The sequence below is a fragment of the Thermobia domestica genome, chromosome 11 (genome assembly GCF_964235325.1).
Source record: "Thermobia domestica chromosome 11, izTheDome1.hap1.1, whole genome shotgun sequence".
Lineage (NCBI taxonomy): Eukaryota > Metazoa > Arthropoda > Insecta > Zygentoma > Lepismatidae > Thermobia > Thermobia domestica.
Window position 1 is genome coordinate 254,360,288 of NC_137464.1, and position 19,129 is coordinate 254,379,416.

Below are 19,129 nucleotides of genomic sequence, written 5' to 3' on the forward strand. Positions count from 1 at the left end.
CGTTGGTGCCTCATAGTGGTTAAAGGGTTAAAAGAGTACTCTTTACCTGTTCTCTGCCAACAGCAACTGAATGAAATTTATTATTAAAAAAAAACAAACAAAAAAAATGTACGTTTATTCATAATATGATGTTTCGGAGGACGCACCGGGACATGTCTCGGTATCCTGGTAAGCCAACCTATGGCTGGGTTGCAGTAGCGCATTTCATTTACCAGTCACTTCAGTATTTGTCAGGAGGATGATGAAATCATTTTGAGTATTGCTTTTTTTTTTTTTTTTTTTTTAATGAGAACACTGTTACGGGATCTCAAATCTCAATATGCTTGAAAAGTGACTTTCCCCACAGTTGGAAGATCAATTCGGATAAATTTACGTTCCAGCAGAACGTGGCAATACCACACTAGAGGCTCGTGAATTTTTAAACAATCATATTCCTTAATGATGTATTGGCCGCAATAGACCTTAAGATTCAGTATTACATCATATATGAGAAATGATCGAAAAAGTGGTTATAAAGCCTATTATGAGACATAGCTGGAATATCAACAAACATGATGATAGGGCAATCAACACTATCCTCGATTTAATCACAGTTTTTGTACAACCGTTTATTAGAACGGCATTTTTTTTTAACACTATTTGCATAGAAATTCGCGTCAAGTTCTCATAGCCACTGTGAGGCAGCAGTTTTGACATAATGACATGTCAGATAATGATAGCCAGTCATTTCTTGCTTTAGAATAGGGAAAAAGTGAAAGTCACTGGGGCTAGGTCAGGACTATAGAAGGGGTGCTCTAGTCGTTCTAAGCGTAACGTCAGTGGTTGAAGTACTGCGTCTATCGCTGTGTCCAAGGTTGTCATTAACAATATTGGTCCGTCTTTCTTTGAAGATACAACACTACTTCCCTACATGTTGCTTAGAAATTTAGCCTTTCCCATACACCTCAACAATCTGCCTATGACTGTTAGCAGATGTAGTGTTTTTGGTCTACAGGAACTGCACCACTGACTTCACTTCTACTCTTGACCAATGTTGCCAGACGAGTCATCGTTTTTAATGCCCGCTTCTCGGATATACAAGATCAGAACCCGAAGCCTTCAAACCGGCATCAACACAGACATGTTATTAATCTACAAATAAATTTCCGTTAAGTGTATTACAGTGAACACAAAAAATTATGCTATGCACTGAAAAAAAAATTGTAATTAAATTGGCAAACATCAATGTAAAATCATTTACCCTTTATTTTGTAAGTTGATATACATTTCCTTAGATTAAATTACAAAATTTGCTGGGTTATTTTACAAATTTACAGTAAATTTATAACAAAGTATGATATTTTTATTGATAAAAATGTAATTTTACACCATTTCATATTAGTAATTTTACTTTATAGGTGTGTAAATTAATTTACATAGAGGAGTGGCAAACAGGTTGCCACCGTTTTCTTGTAAATTTATCTATAAAAATTTTGTACAGTGTGTAACCTTTTTTCGATCACCCCTCGTATATACGACAGCTTCTCTTTTTTTTTTTCGATACAAACCAATAAACAAACCTTTAACCTGTCTTATTTCAACTCTTCTTATAATCCGTTTCAGTGAGAACTAAAAGTGTCACGTTTTATAACTTAAAAAAAAAAAAAAAAACTCCTCTAAGATAAAGCTATACATATAATCTCCGTCACCATTACATCAAATGAAGAATTCAATTAACGGGACTTTATCTCCCAGCTGTGAAACATCATTTTTTTTTATTTGAAAAAAAAAAAGTGGTTACAAGTTTCGAAAACAAGATCGAAATAACGAAAGAAAGAAAAAAGCTGCTATTGCAGTGGCCAGAAACCTGTTGCTCCGTCCGTTAAAAGAAATATTCCTTCATCAACAAACGCCCCTTTTCTCAGTTGAAGACCACGCCCTGTTAGAAGCTAACCCTGCCCCTATACAACAACGCGGAAGACCTTTACTTTTTTTATTGTTCATTCTAAACTTATGATAGATATGTTCGTAATAACGCGGCAAGCCTTTTTGCTTTGGAATGTTTGAAGTTGGTATTTTCAATTGCCATGGCCATATCTGGAGCTCTGATCGGCTGTCTGCTGTTGCTGGTCAATGGATGAAAAAAGACATTAGTTGCTGCGGGAATACGAAAACAAAAAAGAAAACAATAAATAACTTAATTGTCGGAAGAGAGAGAGAGGGAAATAATATTGGAACGTGATTTTCTCCATGGATGAAACTTCAATTAAAGAAACATTCTACATCCCTACAATATTTTAATATTAATGTTTAACGAAAATAAACGAAAAATGTTGGAAGATTAGGCATTTAAAAAGCAAGAGAGTTCATTTATTTCAACAAAATGATATCATCATCATCATCATCATCATCATCATAGGTATTTTGCCATTATTGGTAGCTCCCTTGCCGCAACCGGGAAGCTTTTATGCTCCACGGTCTTTCGCTAACCTTTTCATCTTCACACACATTTTTTCTGTTTTGATATTATCCATCCATTGTAGCCTCTTTCGAACCTCTCTGTCTTTTCTACCACCATACCCTCTAAAGCGTCCCTCATGATACAGTTCCTTCTTAGCCAATGTTCCAAAAAATTTCTCTTCCTCTTCTCAATATTATCTAAAATTATCCTTTTCTCCCCGTTTCATTTCTAATACCCTTTCATTCGTTTTCCGCTCGACCCAGCTAATTTTCTCCATTCTTTTCCACAGCTAATTTTCTCCATTCTTTTCCACACCCTCATTCCTCAAGCTTTCCAGTCGTTTTTAATCATTTTTGCGTGATCTCCATGTTTTTGACCCATACACTACAATACTCCATTCGATGAGTCTTTTTCTCAACTCTTTATTCAAGGTCCCACAAAAACAGTCTTTTTTTCATCCTAAAGGCTTCTTTCACCATCCTTATCCTTGCTTTTATTTCACGTTCGCACTTCATGTCATCACTAATAATACTAAACAGGTTTTGAAATCTAGCCACCAGTTCTATCTTCTCCTCTCCTATTTCTACACTTGGCGCTGACCGTTTCAATGTGTATTTCTTGAGTAAATAATGAAAAACGATTTATTTTAAACTTAAAAATTGATTACACGATCATCTATGTACGATCATCACACAATCTATTAAAATGAAAGTGAAACTGAAATATACAATAATCAAGTTCCCCCCCCCCCTTTTTTAAAATTCTGATACAGCAACACGATAGTATACAGTGTACTGGATCTATATTTATTGACGTTCTATTATGTCAATTTCTAGTGTTAGTTTTATAGTGTGTAGTGATTTCTAGTGTTTTATTGTAGGTCGTATATTAGAAGGTTGGAGTTTACGTCATTGGAAATATGGTGACGTCATGAGAATATTGCGCGCATGAATATATAGGAGTTAAGTTAATCTCTATATTAAAATGTTAGGTTTATATGTTTGTGGTCAAGAAAATTTTAGATGTTTGTGGCCAATCGTTTCGACACTGAGTTTTCGGGAACCATAGAGTCTAGAAAAATACTGTTTTCACTGATCGGTTGCAAATTTTGTGTAGATTGTTTAGTTCTAATTATATTTAAAAAATGGCCGTTATTTTTAATTACATTTTTTTTTAGGGGTACAGTGGAAGTATTGAAATTTTGAAAAGCATCATACCCCACGAGTTATAAATTGCAACATCACATAGTTGTATACGGGGATTGTATACCTCTCAGGCATTTGTTTCATGGCCAAATGATAATGAAAAACAAATGATAATTATTTCTCCAATCTAAAATGAATCTTTAATGTATGGAGAGTTTTGCCCAATGAACCACTGATATTATAATTAATTGTGTGTGTAATGTATTTACTTATTACATACTGCACGCAAGAAGAAAGAAAACAGTGATCATACATGAATTAGAAACTCCAACCGGAAGTAGGCTCAAATCTTGGAAATGGTGTGAGATATATTCGGAAAAATCTCTCCTTTATGGTACTCCTTGCCGATTTTTATCAAGACAACTTTCCCTTGTGTCTGTAAAGGGACATGTACAGATATTCTGAGGAATGACAAGGTTCAGCTAGTATTACAGATAATATCATATGATCTTTATATTAACTTTTCTGCTTAAATTTTATTTTATTTATAAAACCTTTTAAATCTACATAATCAGGTTTATTACATACAATAAATATTTTTCATAAAGGTAAATTTTAGGAACCGATTATTAATTGAAAAGATATAATTATTTTCATAATCTCGTCTGTTATTACAAGTCTGTGCCTCTGGGCAATATGACCTCTTTCTATCATATTTGGACATTATCCTTTCATAATGACTTGAGAGTAATACTCTTGTAGTGGCACGTGACAGGTAAATCGTTTTAATATAATCCGTTTATAATAAATCATCTTTCTCGTAACGAAATAAATGTAAAACACCATCTTACTAGTCTTAGAGTTAACCATTAAACGTATTCAAGCACCAGATCCTGATAAGCCAGACGAACTGAATGCAAATTATTATATATATTCCTAATACAAACCACATGTGATAGTATACTAGTCTCTTGGTAATATATGGGTTACTAATATATATATATATATATATATATATATATATATATATATATATATATATATATATATATATATATATATATATATATATATATATATATATGTGTGTGTGTGTGTGTGTGTGTGTGTGTTTATTAAGTAGCTGTCTGTTTTATATAGTTGCAAATGAACAGAAACAAAAGAAACAACAATTTTCCCACTATACATATGTAATAACAGGCTAAGAAAGAGGAAAAGCATATATAAAAGCGAAAACTATACAAATATCAGAAAGAAGAAGATTCTCATGCAGAAAACACCAATAACGTTATTTTTCTTCCTTTGGTTAATTTTTCAAAGACGATGGTGGGGGTGGGGGTGGGGGAGTTGTATTCATATTACGCTGGAATGAAAGAGAGAAAATGTCTCCACGGTCTACTTTTACATGCGCGTACTTATGGGAACATGTTTCTTTACAGGATTTTCTGCCACAGTTAAAAATTAACTTATATGTATTATTAGAAAGAAAGGGAAGAAGGATGGAAGAAGTGATGCGTGTATATGTGTGTACGGGAAATCCTCTACATATGCACATATATATACAAAGGTAGAAATATATCATCTTTGCAGTTTATGTCTTAAAAGAGGAACTTGGTATTCAATAGAGAACGCTACTGTATGCAGTTTCTCACTTTCCACCAAGTTTTATTTTTTCTTTGGAATAAAGAACTTTCTTCTCATCGGATTTACCTAACAACAGTTCACGTCACTCCCATGTCCCATCATAAGACTGAGTTCTTAAAGGACGGAAAACTACTACCTGACTTTCCAGGAATTCTGATTTAAAATAAATTGTTTTCAATTCGAAGTGAAACAAGGACTTCAGCTTAGCTTACGTTGCTGGACATTTAAAGTGTGCCCAACCCTCTCGAAATGTGTCCATCCCAAGAGGCCCACACGGAGAGTCCACCGGGTCCAGAACCTCCCAAAAAATTTCTTACTCAATATATATTTGTACACTGTCTTAATAAACTATACTTGTTTATCAGGGAAATGATTGATGTAGCATGAAAATTTGATCTTTTACTTCCTTTGTATTTTTTCTCTTATAAAAACAGTGTAGCAGTATCATTTTTTTTATTTTGAAAATATAGGTGAAGATATTTTACAATTACTTATCGTCTTTACGGGTGCATAATAATATCCGTTCAATACTACATAGACGTAATGGTTTGTTGTATTGGACGCCTTTTCCTCAAAGCTTGGACCCCTTGGAGGATGGAATGAAAAAATTTCTGGCTGTACGTCTGACCTGTTGTGTACACTAGTTTTAAACACGCATCAATCACTGATAATTTTAATATGAACCGTATTTCTCACGTTTATTTGTCGTGTTATTTAACAATGACAGAAAAGAGGAGCATTTGTCAATGTCTTTTTTCTGTAATTTAACTTATCATTAGTACACTAACGTAAGATAAGCTAATTTGTATGCAATATATAATGTTATTTTTATTGTTGTTAAATTTGCGTAATACAAGGAATGGAGAACTTAATTAACGATTTATCACTGTTTACATTAATATTATAATATTTCTTACGACACTATGATCGTATTTTCAGGTCCAGTGTATTGAATTATGTTTTTGCATTGGTTCACTGTAATATTAAATGGATGTAAAGGCATATAGTATAAAATTTTTACAGAAATTTTCTATAAAACTTTCAGTTTTAACGTCCCACGATTATGCCAGCTAGGCTAAAGGAGACGGTAATGATGAGAAAAGAATGGAAATGGTGGAAGTGGAATGAAGAAAGTGGGAGGAAACAGGAGAACCATGAGAAAACCCACACATACACGATGTTTGTCCACCACGAAGCTCGATTGGCGCAAGCTGGGATCGAACCAAGGACCCCATACACCAGATGTAAATGATTAAGACAAGTTAATGATGATGATGGAAGAATTTGGTGGAATGAGAATGTGGGAGCAAACGGGAGTATCGTGAGAAAACTCACCGACACGATGTTGTCCACCACAAACTTACTTGGCCGGGGATCGAACCCCTATACCACTGAGCAACCGTGCCCCCATTAAAAATCTCACAGTATACATCTTTACAGCCAGATATGGACGCTTTTAATTATATTTTAAATAATAATAATAATAATAATAATAATAATAATAATAATAATAATAATAATAATAATAATAATAATAATAATAATAACATAGGAAAACGCGGAAGTCGACGAATATTTGGGTTTCTGTCAAAACACTATGATAACGACAGAAATATACCTCAGGGGTAAAATATTTGAGCAAAATTTTCCTAAAAGCGATCATAATAATATTACAAATATACGGAAGAAGTAGTCTACAAGAAAGAAAAAAAAAAAACATATACATCGGAAAAGAAAGAAAAAAGAACGAAAACAAGTAAAAAAAAAAAGAAAGCAGCGAATATAATGAACGGTCGGAGCGCGGAGGAAAGTTGTTAGCCGCAGGTGAAATATAAGTGTAATATGTAGAAATGTGCACACGGTTACTTGTGTGGTTGAACATGACAAGCGACACAACAGCATGCAAGTAAACAGTATATGTCATAATTGACACTTCCGCTAAATTTCATTCTTTCTTTTCTTCCTACATAAAGCGTTGTATTATTATTACATTCATCTTACATAGCTGTGAATTTCCTGATTTTTTTTTCTCCTGGTCAAATGACCATCATAGTGAGTTCTTGCTAATCTTAAGACACTGCGTATTTTAGTACGTTAATCAATCCGTATTCCACACGATAACTCATCAACAAAAGCGAGTTTTGGAATTTTGTTATTGCAGTACACAGCTAGAGCGATTACCTCGGCCGATTTCGTTAAAAGAATCAATTCGTTAAAACCTTTACGAGTAACGGCATCTTTAACGGCGAGTATATATATCGGCAGCCTATTTAAAATCTATAATATTTTAGAATGCATCCTTCATAGTAGCAAAGAAATGTCCGTTGCCTATAATAAATAATATGTAGTTTTTCTTACTGCATATCTCGGCCGATTTCGTTAATGGAGTCAATCCGTTAACATATTCACGGGTAACGACGGGTATGTATATCGGTAACCTATTTAAAATATACATTCCCTACCTTCTATGCAACCCGCATAGTAGCAAAGAGATGTTGGTTGCCTATAATAAAAGGATATGCAGTTTTTCTTACTACAATAATCTCGGCCGTTTTCGTTAATGAAGTCAATCCGTTAACATCTTCACGTTTAACGGGGGATGTATATCGGTGACCTATTTAAAATCTACAAGATTCCTTAACTTCTATGCAACCTGTAAAGTAGCAAAGAAATGTTGGTTGCCTATAATAGTAGGATATGTAGCTTTTCTTACGGTCATGATCTCTTGCCGAATTCGTTAATGGAGTCAATCCGTCAATCCACTGGTAACGTGACTTTAACGTACTGTATAGTTTAAAATCCATGACGTTCCGTAGATATTATGCAACCTGTACAACAGCAAAGTATTGTTGGTTGCCTGCAGTGACACATACAAGAACGTACGCAGAAAGCTATTTTGTAAGATAGATCTAAATCCAATGATGATAAATTATTGTTAGATATGAGATTATAGTATTATTTTTTTAAGTTTCGGAGCGTTTTCCAAGAGGTACAACAATGAAATCTCATAAATCAAACTTTTAAAAGCGTTTTACTAAAGTTTAATTTAGAGTGAATTTAAGTGTCTGTTAGTGAATTGTCTTATGCACTGGTAAAATCCTAGCACAAACAGATTTCTCTGACATACCTGGTAGATCCTGATGATGATTAATATTCCAATTCCATGCTTTTGATCGTCGTGACTACCATATCATATTAAAATTTATGAAGCCAGTCCAAAAATTATACTAAATTTACAGAAATGTCGTGATTTCGGGAAGGGGAGCCCGGAATCCCAGGACTTATCCCCTGCATACTTCCCTGATGACACACATATTCCTTAAGCACACACTAGTTGTAAAATTACAGCGATGACTAACACTAAAATATTTGATATTAACTGATATATCATAATCACTTCCCAAATCCCATTTCTTATTATATAGATGGTGGGTACGGTATCTCAGTAGTAGAGGGTTTATTTCTGGTGCGATGGGTCCCTCGTTCGATCCCCGGGTTTTCTCGGGTTATTCACTTTTCCTCCCACATTATCATTCTACCAAACCTTCCATCGTACCTCACTTGCAACCCGTCTCCCTTAGCCTAACGGACATAATCGTCGGACGTTAAACTGAAAGATCCCATTTCGTTTCCTTGTTACATAGGCACATCAGTATAATATGTAACATATCTGGGAACAAAGAAAGAAAGAACAAGAATTGTTGATTAGGATTAGGATTTAGATTTCTGGGCTTTCGGCATCTATGGCCATTTAGCCCTTCACGTTTTGAGGGATGACGTCCCTCGGCGAGCACACTATCCGGGGAAAGGGAAGGCATATAGCGGCCTGGGACCTATAAGTTAGGTACAACCCCAGCATTTGCGTGGTTAAATTTGGAAAACCCAGGAAAAACCTCATTCAGGAGATCCAAAAATGGATCAAAAGATTGCGATGTTGGCCAATAATTAGTTTTTGGATCAAGGGCCACAAAATTTTTGAACGGACCCTAAATCGAGTTTTCATATTTTTTTACGGAATAAGCATATCATACTGAGTTAAGTGATAGTTTGGGTTTGGCTACACTATATGTAGTGCTCCAGATATAACGTGTATAAGAAAATTTTTGATTGAAATATATTGGATCTTTTGATTGAAAAATCGTATAAAGAGGTAGTTATCGTATTTTCTATGGAATAAGAACATCATACTGAATTAACTGATAGTTTGGGTTTGGCTACACTATATGTAGTTCTCCAGATATAAGGCCTACAAGAAAATTTTTGATTGAAATATATTGGATCTTTTGATTGAAAAATCGTATAAAGAGGTAGTTATCGTATTTTCTATGGAATAAGAACATCATACTGAATTAACTGATAGTTTGGGTTTGGCTACACTATATATAGTTCTCCAGATATAAGGCCTACAAGAAAATTTTTGATTGAAATATATTGGATCTTTTGATTGAAAAATCGTATAAAGAGGTAGTTATCGTATTTTCTATGGAATAAGAACATCATACTGAATTAACTGATAGTTTGGGTTTGGCTACACTATATATAGTTCTCCAGATATAAGGCCTACAAGAAAATTTTTGATTGAAATATATTGGATCATTTGGTCCAAAAATAAAATCAAATTTGTGGAACTAATGACAATTAAATTCTCGTCTTTCAACAGAAGTTGATTTAATTGAACTTGTTGAAATGACAGGTTAAGAATTTATTTAAAAAAAAAAAATTGTAATAAACTAATTGTATGCATATGGTTAAGGGGAAATTAAATTATTTTATTCTATTTTGTGTTTACTATTATCATTTGATATTAGTTTCTATCGCAATGTCTGTTACGTTTACATTTATATTTTCAATTCACTACAAATACTTTAATTCAAAAATCAATTTAACATCATATTATCATTTCTCATGACAGCAGAATACAACCGAATTACGCCAATGCGTTGTCATAAATTTTTCAAAACACTGTTTTCTACATTTGATTACGTGAACACTGTGCAGACATGTATCTAAACGTTATTAGTAAACAGTACGACAAGAATTCGTTACCACATAACAGTTGAGAAACATTTTGTTTACTCCGTGGAGTACCGCCTATATTTGCATCATGCGTACACAGTATATACGTATTTTATTCTATTTGCCTTTGCTCTTACCGAACACCACCTATCTTTTATTTGCTTTCGGCTGTGAATAATAGAAAAAATATTTGCATTGAAAAAGGCAATGCATATATGGGTTGTTAAGAATGGAACAAGGCTGTCTGGTTATGCCTGTAGCAACATAAAAATAGACATATCCGTTAGGATTGTTCTCTGTGCGCATGAACTCCACGAGGCCGTTTGGACTATGTACAAGGAGCTGCTAGTTTGCTATTATTATTATTAATATTAATATTAATATTATTATTATTATTATTATTATTATTATTATTATTATTATTATTATTATTATTATTATTATTATTATTATTATTCACAGCAACTGTGCATATGTATGAAATATTTAACTCTCGATACAAATGAAATGAAATCGTTAATATATCGTTCCACAGTATGTAGAGATCTGCACGGGCCGGAATATTTAGCCCCCAGGCCCGTGAATTTACAATGTGAGGCCCGACCCGAGTCCGAAATATGTTTTAGCATTTAGGCCCTAGCCCAGCTGATAATCAAATGAACCCGAATTACAAAAACTTAATAATTAACGCAAAATTGTATTAGCATTATATTTACAAAAATTAGTTTAATTTTGCAGTTGTATTTTAAAAGTTCTCCAGAAAGAACCGTCCGATAAATATTGTCGTAACGTATATTTACAAAGTTAGGCCCGAAAAGGCCCGAGAAATATGGTTGTATATTTTTAAAAAAATATTGCCTGAGCCCGAAGTGATCCGTGCTTTGTAGGCCCGAGTCCGGCCCGAGTCAATGCAGACCTTTAGATTACGGCTAAGTGAATGTTTATGAAAGAATTGATGGAATGAAAATGTGGGAGGTACAGGAAGAACTCTGAGAAAACTCATACACAGAACGCTGTACTCCAGAAACTCACCAAATTCTCTTACACCCGAGATGAGCACTCTGTCACTGAGCCCCCATATGTCCTCTAAAAACCTTAGAAGATTATAAATGAATAAATGAATGAATTTCAGACCATTTCGCATCATACAAATTTCCTCATATATCATGTGTATAGGACGAAAAGGGAAAAAAACTTTTCAAGGTTTCAATGTGAACTTAATTTTCGACTTTGCTATTGCTAAAATCTCTTTCAATTAAATGATTGCCAAAGTCTCCTGAGGCCACTTTTTCTTGGGACTGCTGAGTTAAATATACTGAGGAAAAAAAAAATTGTATGTAGCGTACTTAAAATCGTATGTTACATTTGTAAATCCTGTAGTTTTTGGACTTAAAGTACAGCAAACGTAAAACTGAAAATGCATGTTTCATAATACTTTCTGTATAAGTGCTCCATCTATACGTACTTTCCGTATGAAACAATATAGGCGGTCAGGATCTCACATACAAATGGACGTATATAACATATAGCTGACGAAGGTAACATACATATATGTATGTAATGTAAGGAAGACTGCTAGATATCAGACATCCTGCAACGGCATGATGTAATATCTAAGGGTAGTGCTTATGTAGCATACGGATAACGTATGCTCCGTACTGATTTCTGTAGTAAGCAAGAGGATTCCGTATATTTGTACAATATACCGCTGTCTGGGGAACGGATTTTTTTACAGTGTAGATATCCTTATACAGAGCCCAATGTATGACAAATATGTATTCTATATTCAGTAATTACGTGTGCCTAGTGTTGTCCACGGGACAGATGAGACGAGACGAGACGTGGTAGAGATCTCCCAATAGAAACCGTTGAGACAAGACAACCCCTTTAAAGACTCCTTTTTGAGAGCAAACAGCATTAAATCTCGTTTCGTGGGTAGCACTAGATGCTACGAAACATATCTCGAAAGAGGTACTGTATTAAACTAACTATTGTTATCTTTTTAAGTATTGTAATTGAATCGCTGATTTGAGAAACGTCATAAGTCAATAATGCCAATAATGCCGTAAATCAATGACTTGTGACGTTTCTTAACTCAGGGGCATTTGTTGCAACTCGATATTGCACGAACTATTAGCGTGGCTTCTGACATCACAACCCAACGGTGTAGGTACCTTTTTAGAATCAAAGCTGCATGTAAACTCATTTTCGGCATATGGCTGACTTATGACGTTCCTCAAATCGGCGATTCAATTGGAAGGAGTAGGATTTAGATTTCAGGGCTTTCGACATTTGGTAACATACGGTCACGTTAGCCCGTCACGTATGAGGGATAACGTTCCCTCGGCGAGCAGATTATCCAAGGAAAGGGAAGGAAGAAAGCGGCCTGGGTCCTGTATGTTAAGTACTATCCCGGTATTTGCATGGTATGAATGAGAAAAACCCAGGAAAACCTCACTCAGGATGACTAGCCTGAAAAAGCTTTTACACTTTTTCGACCGGGTCCTCACCGTATTAAAATTGATGGAATGAGAATGGGCGCGGGAAACGGAATAACCTCGAAAGAACTGACAGACCCAAATGTTGTTCACCACAAACTTATATGGCTTAGGATCGAGTTTAAATTTTTGCGTTTTGTATCTATACAACACCGAGGTTATGAGTAACAGGACCTACTATTATTAACGATGGGAGCAGCCGAAACCAAACCTATGATAGGTATATCAAGAGTTTACAATTTTTCATGGCTTCTGAAGAAGATTCCAACTTAACTCTCTGTCGATAGTTATTATGGCTAGGTTGGACGTTGACATAGTGGGTCTCAAATATTGTTTTACATATTGCATGGCAGAAAAGCTCCAACTGAACATATATCTAATGTTTCAAAAATAAATTCAGTAAAGAATAAAAGCAACGCTTACTATAACTTTCAAAAATATATAAACTAGGAATGCAATGGATGTACCCGATTGCAATGAAATGAGCTGAGCGAGCTTAAACTACGTAATCATTCCTGGCCATTATGCAATAATAAATGCCATTTTTAATTGTTGACAAAAAAATCGCGTGAAAACTTTTTCCCCATGTTAAGTCTATGCAAGCGTTTTTCGGTGATTATTCCTCGATGGTACATCGGATTTTTGATTTCGACCTATGTTGTCACTCAGCACGACATACTCTATCAGCGTGCTAAGTTTGGTTGAGATCGGCCAAACGGTCTAGGAGGAAGCGTTTTTCGGTGATTATTTCTCGATGGCACATCGGATTTTTGATTTCGACCTATGTTGTCACTCAGCACGACATACTCTATCAGCGTGCTAAGTTTGGTTGAGATCGGCCAAACGGTCTAGGAAGAGTTCGCGGACAACCAAACGGCTAACCCGAGTATAAGAGCTTCGCTTCGCTCAGCTCAATAATAGCTTCAAATATTTTTGTCGCTCAAAAAACTGGGCGGGTCTAGGCCGTCGCGGTTCCACGCTAGATGCCACTAAGCGTGGTTCTCTTAATAATGAACATTATGTTACAAATAACTTCTATTTAGGACACAATATCTTCCAAGACACTAAAACTTAAAAATGAGATTAGCCACCAATCGTCGTATTTTCTCTTTCCATAAATTGTTTTGACCTACAACAATTTAATCATTATTCTTGCAATTATTTAGTCAAAATGATGAAGAGACTTACTTAAGTGCATTGATTTCTACTGAAGTGCATTGATTTCCATATGCAGGCATCTTGCAAGATTCAACTTCCTGTACATATTGTCAACATTAAGTTATTAATGTAATTTAAAGATTATTTGCTGAAAAAATTTTTTTCGTGAAGATGGATGGTGGTGAATTTAGCTGAGATTAATTTCCTACGACAGTTGACCCAATGATTGATTGATAGATTTACTTTTGAAGTTTAACGTGTCTTTTGAACAACCAAGGTATACTATTGCCCACAAAACTAGATTTGGTGCTGTCTCTTCTCCATAAGATACCGTGAAAAGTGTTGTCTCGTCTGGGAAAAGTATACGTGTTTCTATTGGAAGATCTCTTTCTCGTCTCATCTCGTCTCGTGGACATTACTGCCTTTTCTTGAATTCTAGCCACTATTCATTCTAGGCAAGCACTCTCACCAGGATTTGAACATAGGACCAGGGGGATAAAAGTGAAGGGTACGCTAGAGGACTCCGTTCCATCACTCCCAGAAAATATATATAGCGTCCCTCCACTTTCTAAAATAAACGATAGGCAAAGATAGGCACGGGGGACGGCGTGACGTCATGCATCCCCTTACCACACACACACATACACTACTGTTTTATTACTACTTATTACGGTTACACCCTTTACGCTTAAGGAGACGGATGATTTAAAAAGTGTATTATTTGAAGAAACTGATCGAATGAGAAAGTAGGAAGAAACGAGAGAACTCATAGACATAACATTGTACGTCACGAACTCTGTCTGGGATTGAACCACGGACCTTTCACATCGCAGCTGAGCGCTCAAGTACTACGCTATTGTGCCCCTTCGCAATGGGCGTAAAAACAAAGGCATTTTTAGCCGGACCACTTTGAAAACTGAAAAAAGCACCGAAATGTATTGCATTCGGTTATATTTTGTTGGATTACATTAAGTTACGTTACATTAGGCGTACAGTATTACTTTAATACGGATCCATAGTATAAGTATTAGTAGTAGTAGAGGCAGGAGTAAGAGTAGTAATAGTAGTAGTAGGAACGGGTTAGAAGCCCGGCAAGGGTTGGTTGGGTTCTGTCCTCGACATGAAGTGGGCAAATTAAAGACTTGCCAATTTTTTTCTGTACATTTTACAATTTCTGGATCCGTATAGTAAAACAATTGTACCTCTCCGCAAAATAGTCCATCCGCCTCCACATACAGTGCCGCTAACAACATAAAAAAATCAACAAATGCAACCACTTTTTAACTTTTACTATTCCCCTTACCTCCCTTGTATTCATTCTTTCTCATAAACTTAAATGAATTCTCCAATTGACCCGGTAAATTTCCTAAAATTGGTCCGGCGATACGGCACTTAACCCAAAACAAATATAAGTCTTAGCACATAATGGAGATTTAATTCCAAGAACCAGAATGTGGAGCTTCAATATCACCACAAATTTAGGAAGTACAATATAATTCCTTTATGTTCTAAGATTAGTAAAGAATAAAATAAATTTTAAAAAGTACTTACATTTCTGATCAAAACTTTGACACATAATTCCGACAATTTCGGCACTTTCCGGTTTGAAGTTCCAATGTCACTTCCCGAGAGCGACAGAAGACTCGCTCGTGACGATTTACTGAAAGCTGTTCCATCCGCTTCGCGCTGCCGGGCTCTCCTATCTTGTCGAATTTCAGCCCAAAATTTCCCGGCATCTTTCATCCTGTGTTTATCCCTGTGTTCATGAGAGCACGTACCATGGCCCTGTGCATCTAACAAATCACTCAAACACCCACTGCCACAACTATCAGCCCGACTACTGACGTCAGAGGCCCGCGAATTCTTGCGGTTTATCCAAGACCGGAAGCTCAACCGAAAAGAGGTCTTTTTCTTCAGAAAAGTTTCCCCACAAGGAGTTGCGGGTAACGAAACTGGCCCTCCTGTTGGGCTCATTGTTGCAGTTGGAGATGTCGATGTTGGTATTGTTGTCGCCGTGCTGGTCGCTGTTATCTCCAAGAGGTCAAGGTCGTTTTCTGACCTGGACCAAGAAGTGGCCTTGTTCTGCAGTCGTAGCAAAGGTTCTGTTATGGGTCCTGAAGATGTACTATTTCTTCGTGTTTGCGCCATTGTTTCCCGCCCCCTCAATTAATTAACATTATACCAAACAACCCACATATTCAATTCCATTTCACACATGCACTCTAGAAATTATACTGTTAACATGGTCACTGGCCGCCTACAATGTTCATCCACGAACCAACAGAACATAATTTAGATGCAAATGATAAAAAGAAAAACGTAACAATCACTCACGTTAACATTGTTAACTCTCTATTCGTCAGTATTGTTGTTTCATACACAAACACTCACGGACATTAGAAATAAAATAGCCTTTCCACACAAGGGAATCACCATCACAGAGACACTTCTGATAAGCTGAAAGGTACGGTGGGAGGCGGAATTTGAATTGCCACTTTTTAATATATTCGTTCGAAACAATAGCGCAATGTTACCGTTCACTGAATCTCACACCAACTTCTGACTAGTGCCATACGTACAGAGAAGGTTGGTATTCAGTCATTGCAACGACTGTTTACAATTATTTTCAAACCAAAGAAACCACAATCACAACACAAGAAACACAACCGCAGCGTTGTTATATGTGGATCAAGAACTTAAGAAGCACACAGATCACTTTGTCAACTAAATGCAAAGAACAGTACAAGTCATCCCCACTTTTAAATTCACATGTGTTCAATAACCGTATGACAATATATCTGACACGTTTTTTAGCGGAAGACGGAGCGAGATCTCCAGCGCAGGCTCCAGAACCCGGCCGCAGAGGTTTGCCACCTCGAAATCATGAGAGCTGTCTCGGTCGACTGGCTGGAGTAGTTGGTCTGCCTCTCTCCAGCGAAGCCTGACCGATTCGTTTTTGTTTCTTTTTTAAAACTTTTTTTTTCTTTCTTCTCGATGTTCTGATGTGTACGCTATTCGCCGCGCGGCCTTCTTCTTCTCAGCTGACGTTCACTTCACTTCAACCTCCTTTGCTTTAACAGCCTCAAGCACCTTGGTGTTGGATGGATGGAGGGAATTTTCTCACCGAACGCTAGGGAAATTTGCGGACACAAATACTATACGTATAACATTGACAGGTAAAGAAAGCAAAATTTCTCAGAAAAAGGCTGATTAAAACACTACATAACAAAAATATAATAACATGATTCCTTTGTCAGTCTCATAAAGAAATAATAATTTTCGCTTATTGTTTTTAATACCAGCGGATGTCCATTGGATGATCATCGAACCCCATGAAAATACAGTTATGTTCAAAATAACTCGAGAAGCTCTCTGTCCATAAATACAATTATAGGAAGGATAAACGTTATCTTTCACATTTACTAAAGGGCTACTTGCAGTTCAATACATCAAAGTACTCTTCTATCTGTGGGTGAAATGGTGAAAGTAGAAGCTTTTAACACACTCGTTACATTAGACATTTCGTTATCTTTGTCCAGCGTACTACAGAACATTTTACGCGTTAATTTATGCCCTAAGTGACATGAACGACATTAACCGTTTATTTTCGTCCTATGTACACACTAAGGGCAAGGTAAGTTGTTTATTGTTGTCCTACGTACTGTAGACATGGGGTTCTCAACTTTTTCCCACTGGGGTACTATCGAAGCATTACGGCATACTAATTATTAATGCCATCGTAAGTCGTAAAAAATGAAATGAAATCTTTGAGTTTTACGTCCCACGGTTATGCTGGTTAGGCTAAAGGAGACGGTGATGATGAGTAATGAATGAAATGAAGAAAGTGGGAGGAAACGGGAGAACCCCGAGAAAACCCACGCACACGGTGTTTGTCCACCACAAAGTCACCGTAAGTCGTATCACCAACAGTGGCAGTACTTGCGAAATCCTACTATAAACGATCTTAGTCGTTTTTTGTCCTATAGACGACTTTACTTATTTATTTTTGTGGTACCTACCCTATTTTAGTCGTTTATTTTCTTCCATGTACTAAGGACGACCATATCCGTTTATTGTTGGCCTTACGATATTAAGTCATTTATTTTCTTGCCCTACGTACTATGGGCGACTTTACTCGTTTATATTTTATCCTACGTACTGTGGACGACTTTACTCGTTTATATTTTATCCTACGTACTATGGACGACTTTAGTCGTTTAGTTTGTGTGCTATGCACTATGGGTGATCTTAGTAGTTTATTTTATTACTTTGTTCTGCTCCTGCGTACCGAAGATGATTTCTATCGTTTAATTTATATTTGTCCTGGTATCAAGGACAACCTCAGTCCTTTATTTTGATCTGGAATCGAAGTAGCGACCCCTCACACACCAGTGGGAAATTTAGTAATAAACTATCATGTCTTTCAACTTGGAACAATACAATAAAACTTAATTATACTAATGATTAATTTAATAAGGATAAAAATAAATAATTGAAGGGATTAGAGCAGTGATTCTCAAACTTGCCGTTACTGCGACCCACCTTAAATAATAAAAGTACACTGTGGCTCACCAGCATTTATTGAAATACACATAGACATTCTTTCTCAATAACTGTATCATATGAAACTGTACGCATACCTAAAGAGAGTTAAAGTGTTCCCATAGAAAGGTAACACAAAGCTGACACTACTCCCGACACAATACCCTACTCCATGACAGATTTTGACTCACACATTCTCTTTCCATCCAAACCCAGCACTAACTGCACTACTAACTGCACAACAGGGCCAGGCTCTGAGTAACCACTTAACCAACTGTTTACCTCATTAACAAACGCTTCCAATTTTCATTTTCTGACTAGTACTTCATAACATATGTTTCTGTATCAAAATAAAATTTTTCATAATTAAAAGGAAAAACTTCTTGCGACCCATCAAAAAACCCGTCCGAGACCCAAAAATGGGTCGCGACCCAAACTTTGAGAAACACTGGGTTACAGGATAAAGATGGTATGTAAGGCATTGTACAATTCAGAAAAATTGAGGTCAAAGGTTTTATCTTTGCATTTTTTTTACTGGATCACTACACACACTACAAATTTCTCTCTTCATTCAGACGAAAAATCAAAAATCAATCAAATTGAGATGTTGTGTAGCAAGAACACCAGAGGCGCAGCCACGTGGGGATTCACCAAGTCCGGAAACCCCCCTCCCCAAACTTGGTCGA

General features: G+C 36.0%; 1 protein-coding gene across 9 annotated transcripts in view; it reads right to left on the bottom strand.

Annotated features, from left to right (window-relative positions):
- Window positions 1–19,129, bottom strand: part of Myo10A (unconventional myosin 10A) — a 744,055-nt gene that overhangs the window by 502,399 nt on the left and 222,527 nt on the right. For 6 of the 9 annotated variants that reach the window (XM_081732071.1, XM_081732070.1, XM_081732067.1 and 3 more), the window contains exon 1: window positions 15,453–16,798. The exons of 2 other annotated variants lie outside the window; for them this stretch is intronic. In XM_081732071.1, the coding sequence (XP_081588197.1) occupies window positions 15,453–16,049 (597 nt within the window). In that variant the 5' untranslated portion in view covers window positions 16,050–16,798. Of the gene's footprint in view, window positions 1–15,452; window positions 16,800–19,129 lie in introns of those variants that run through there. One more of the 9 variants, XM_081732068.1, reaches the window with a different exon arrangement.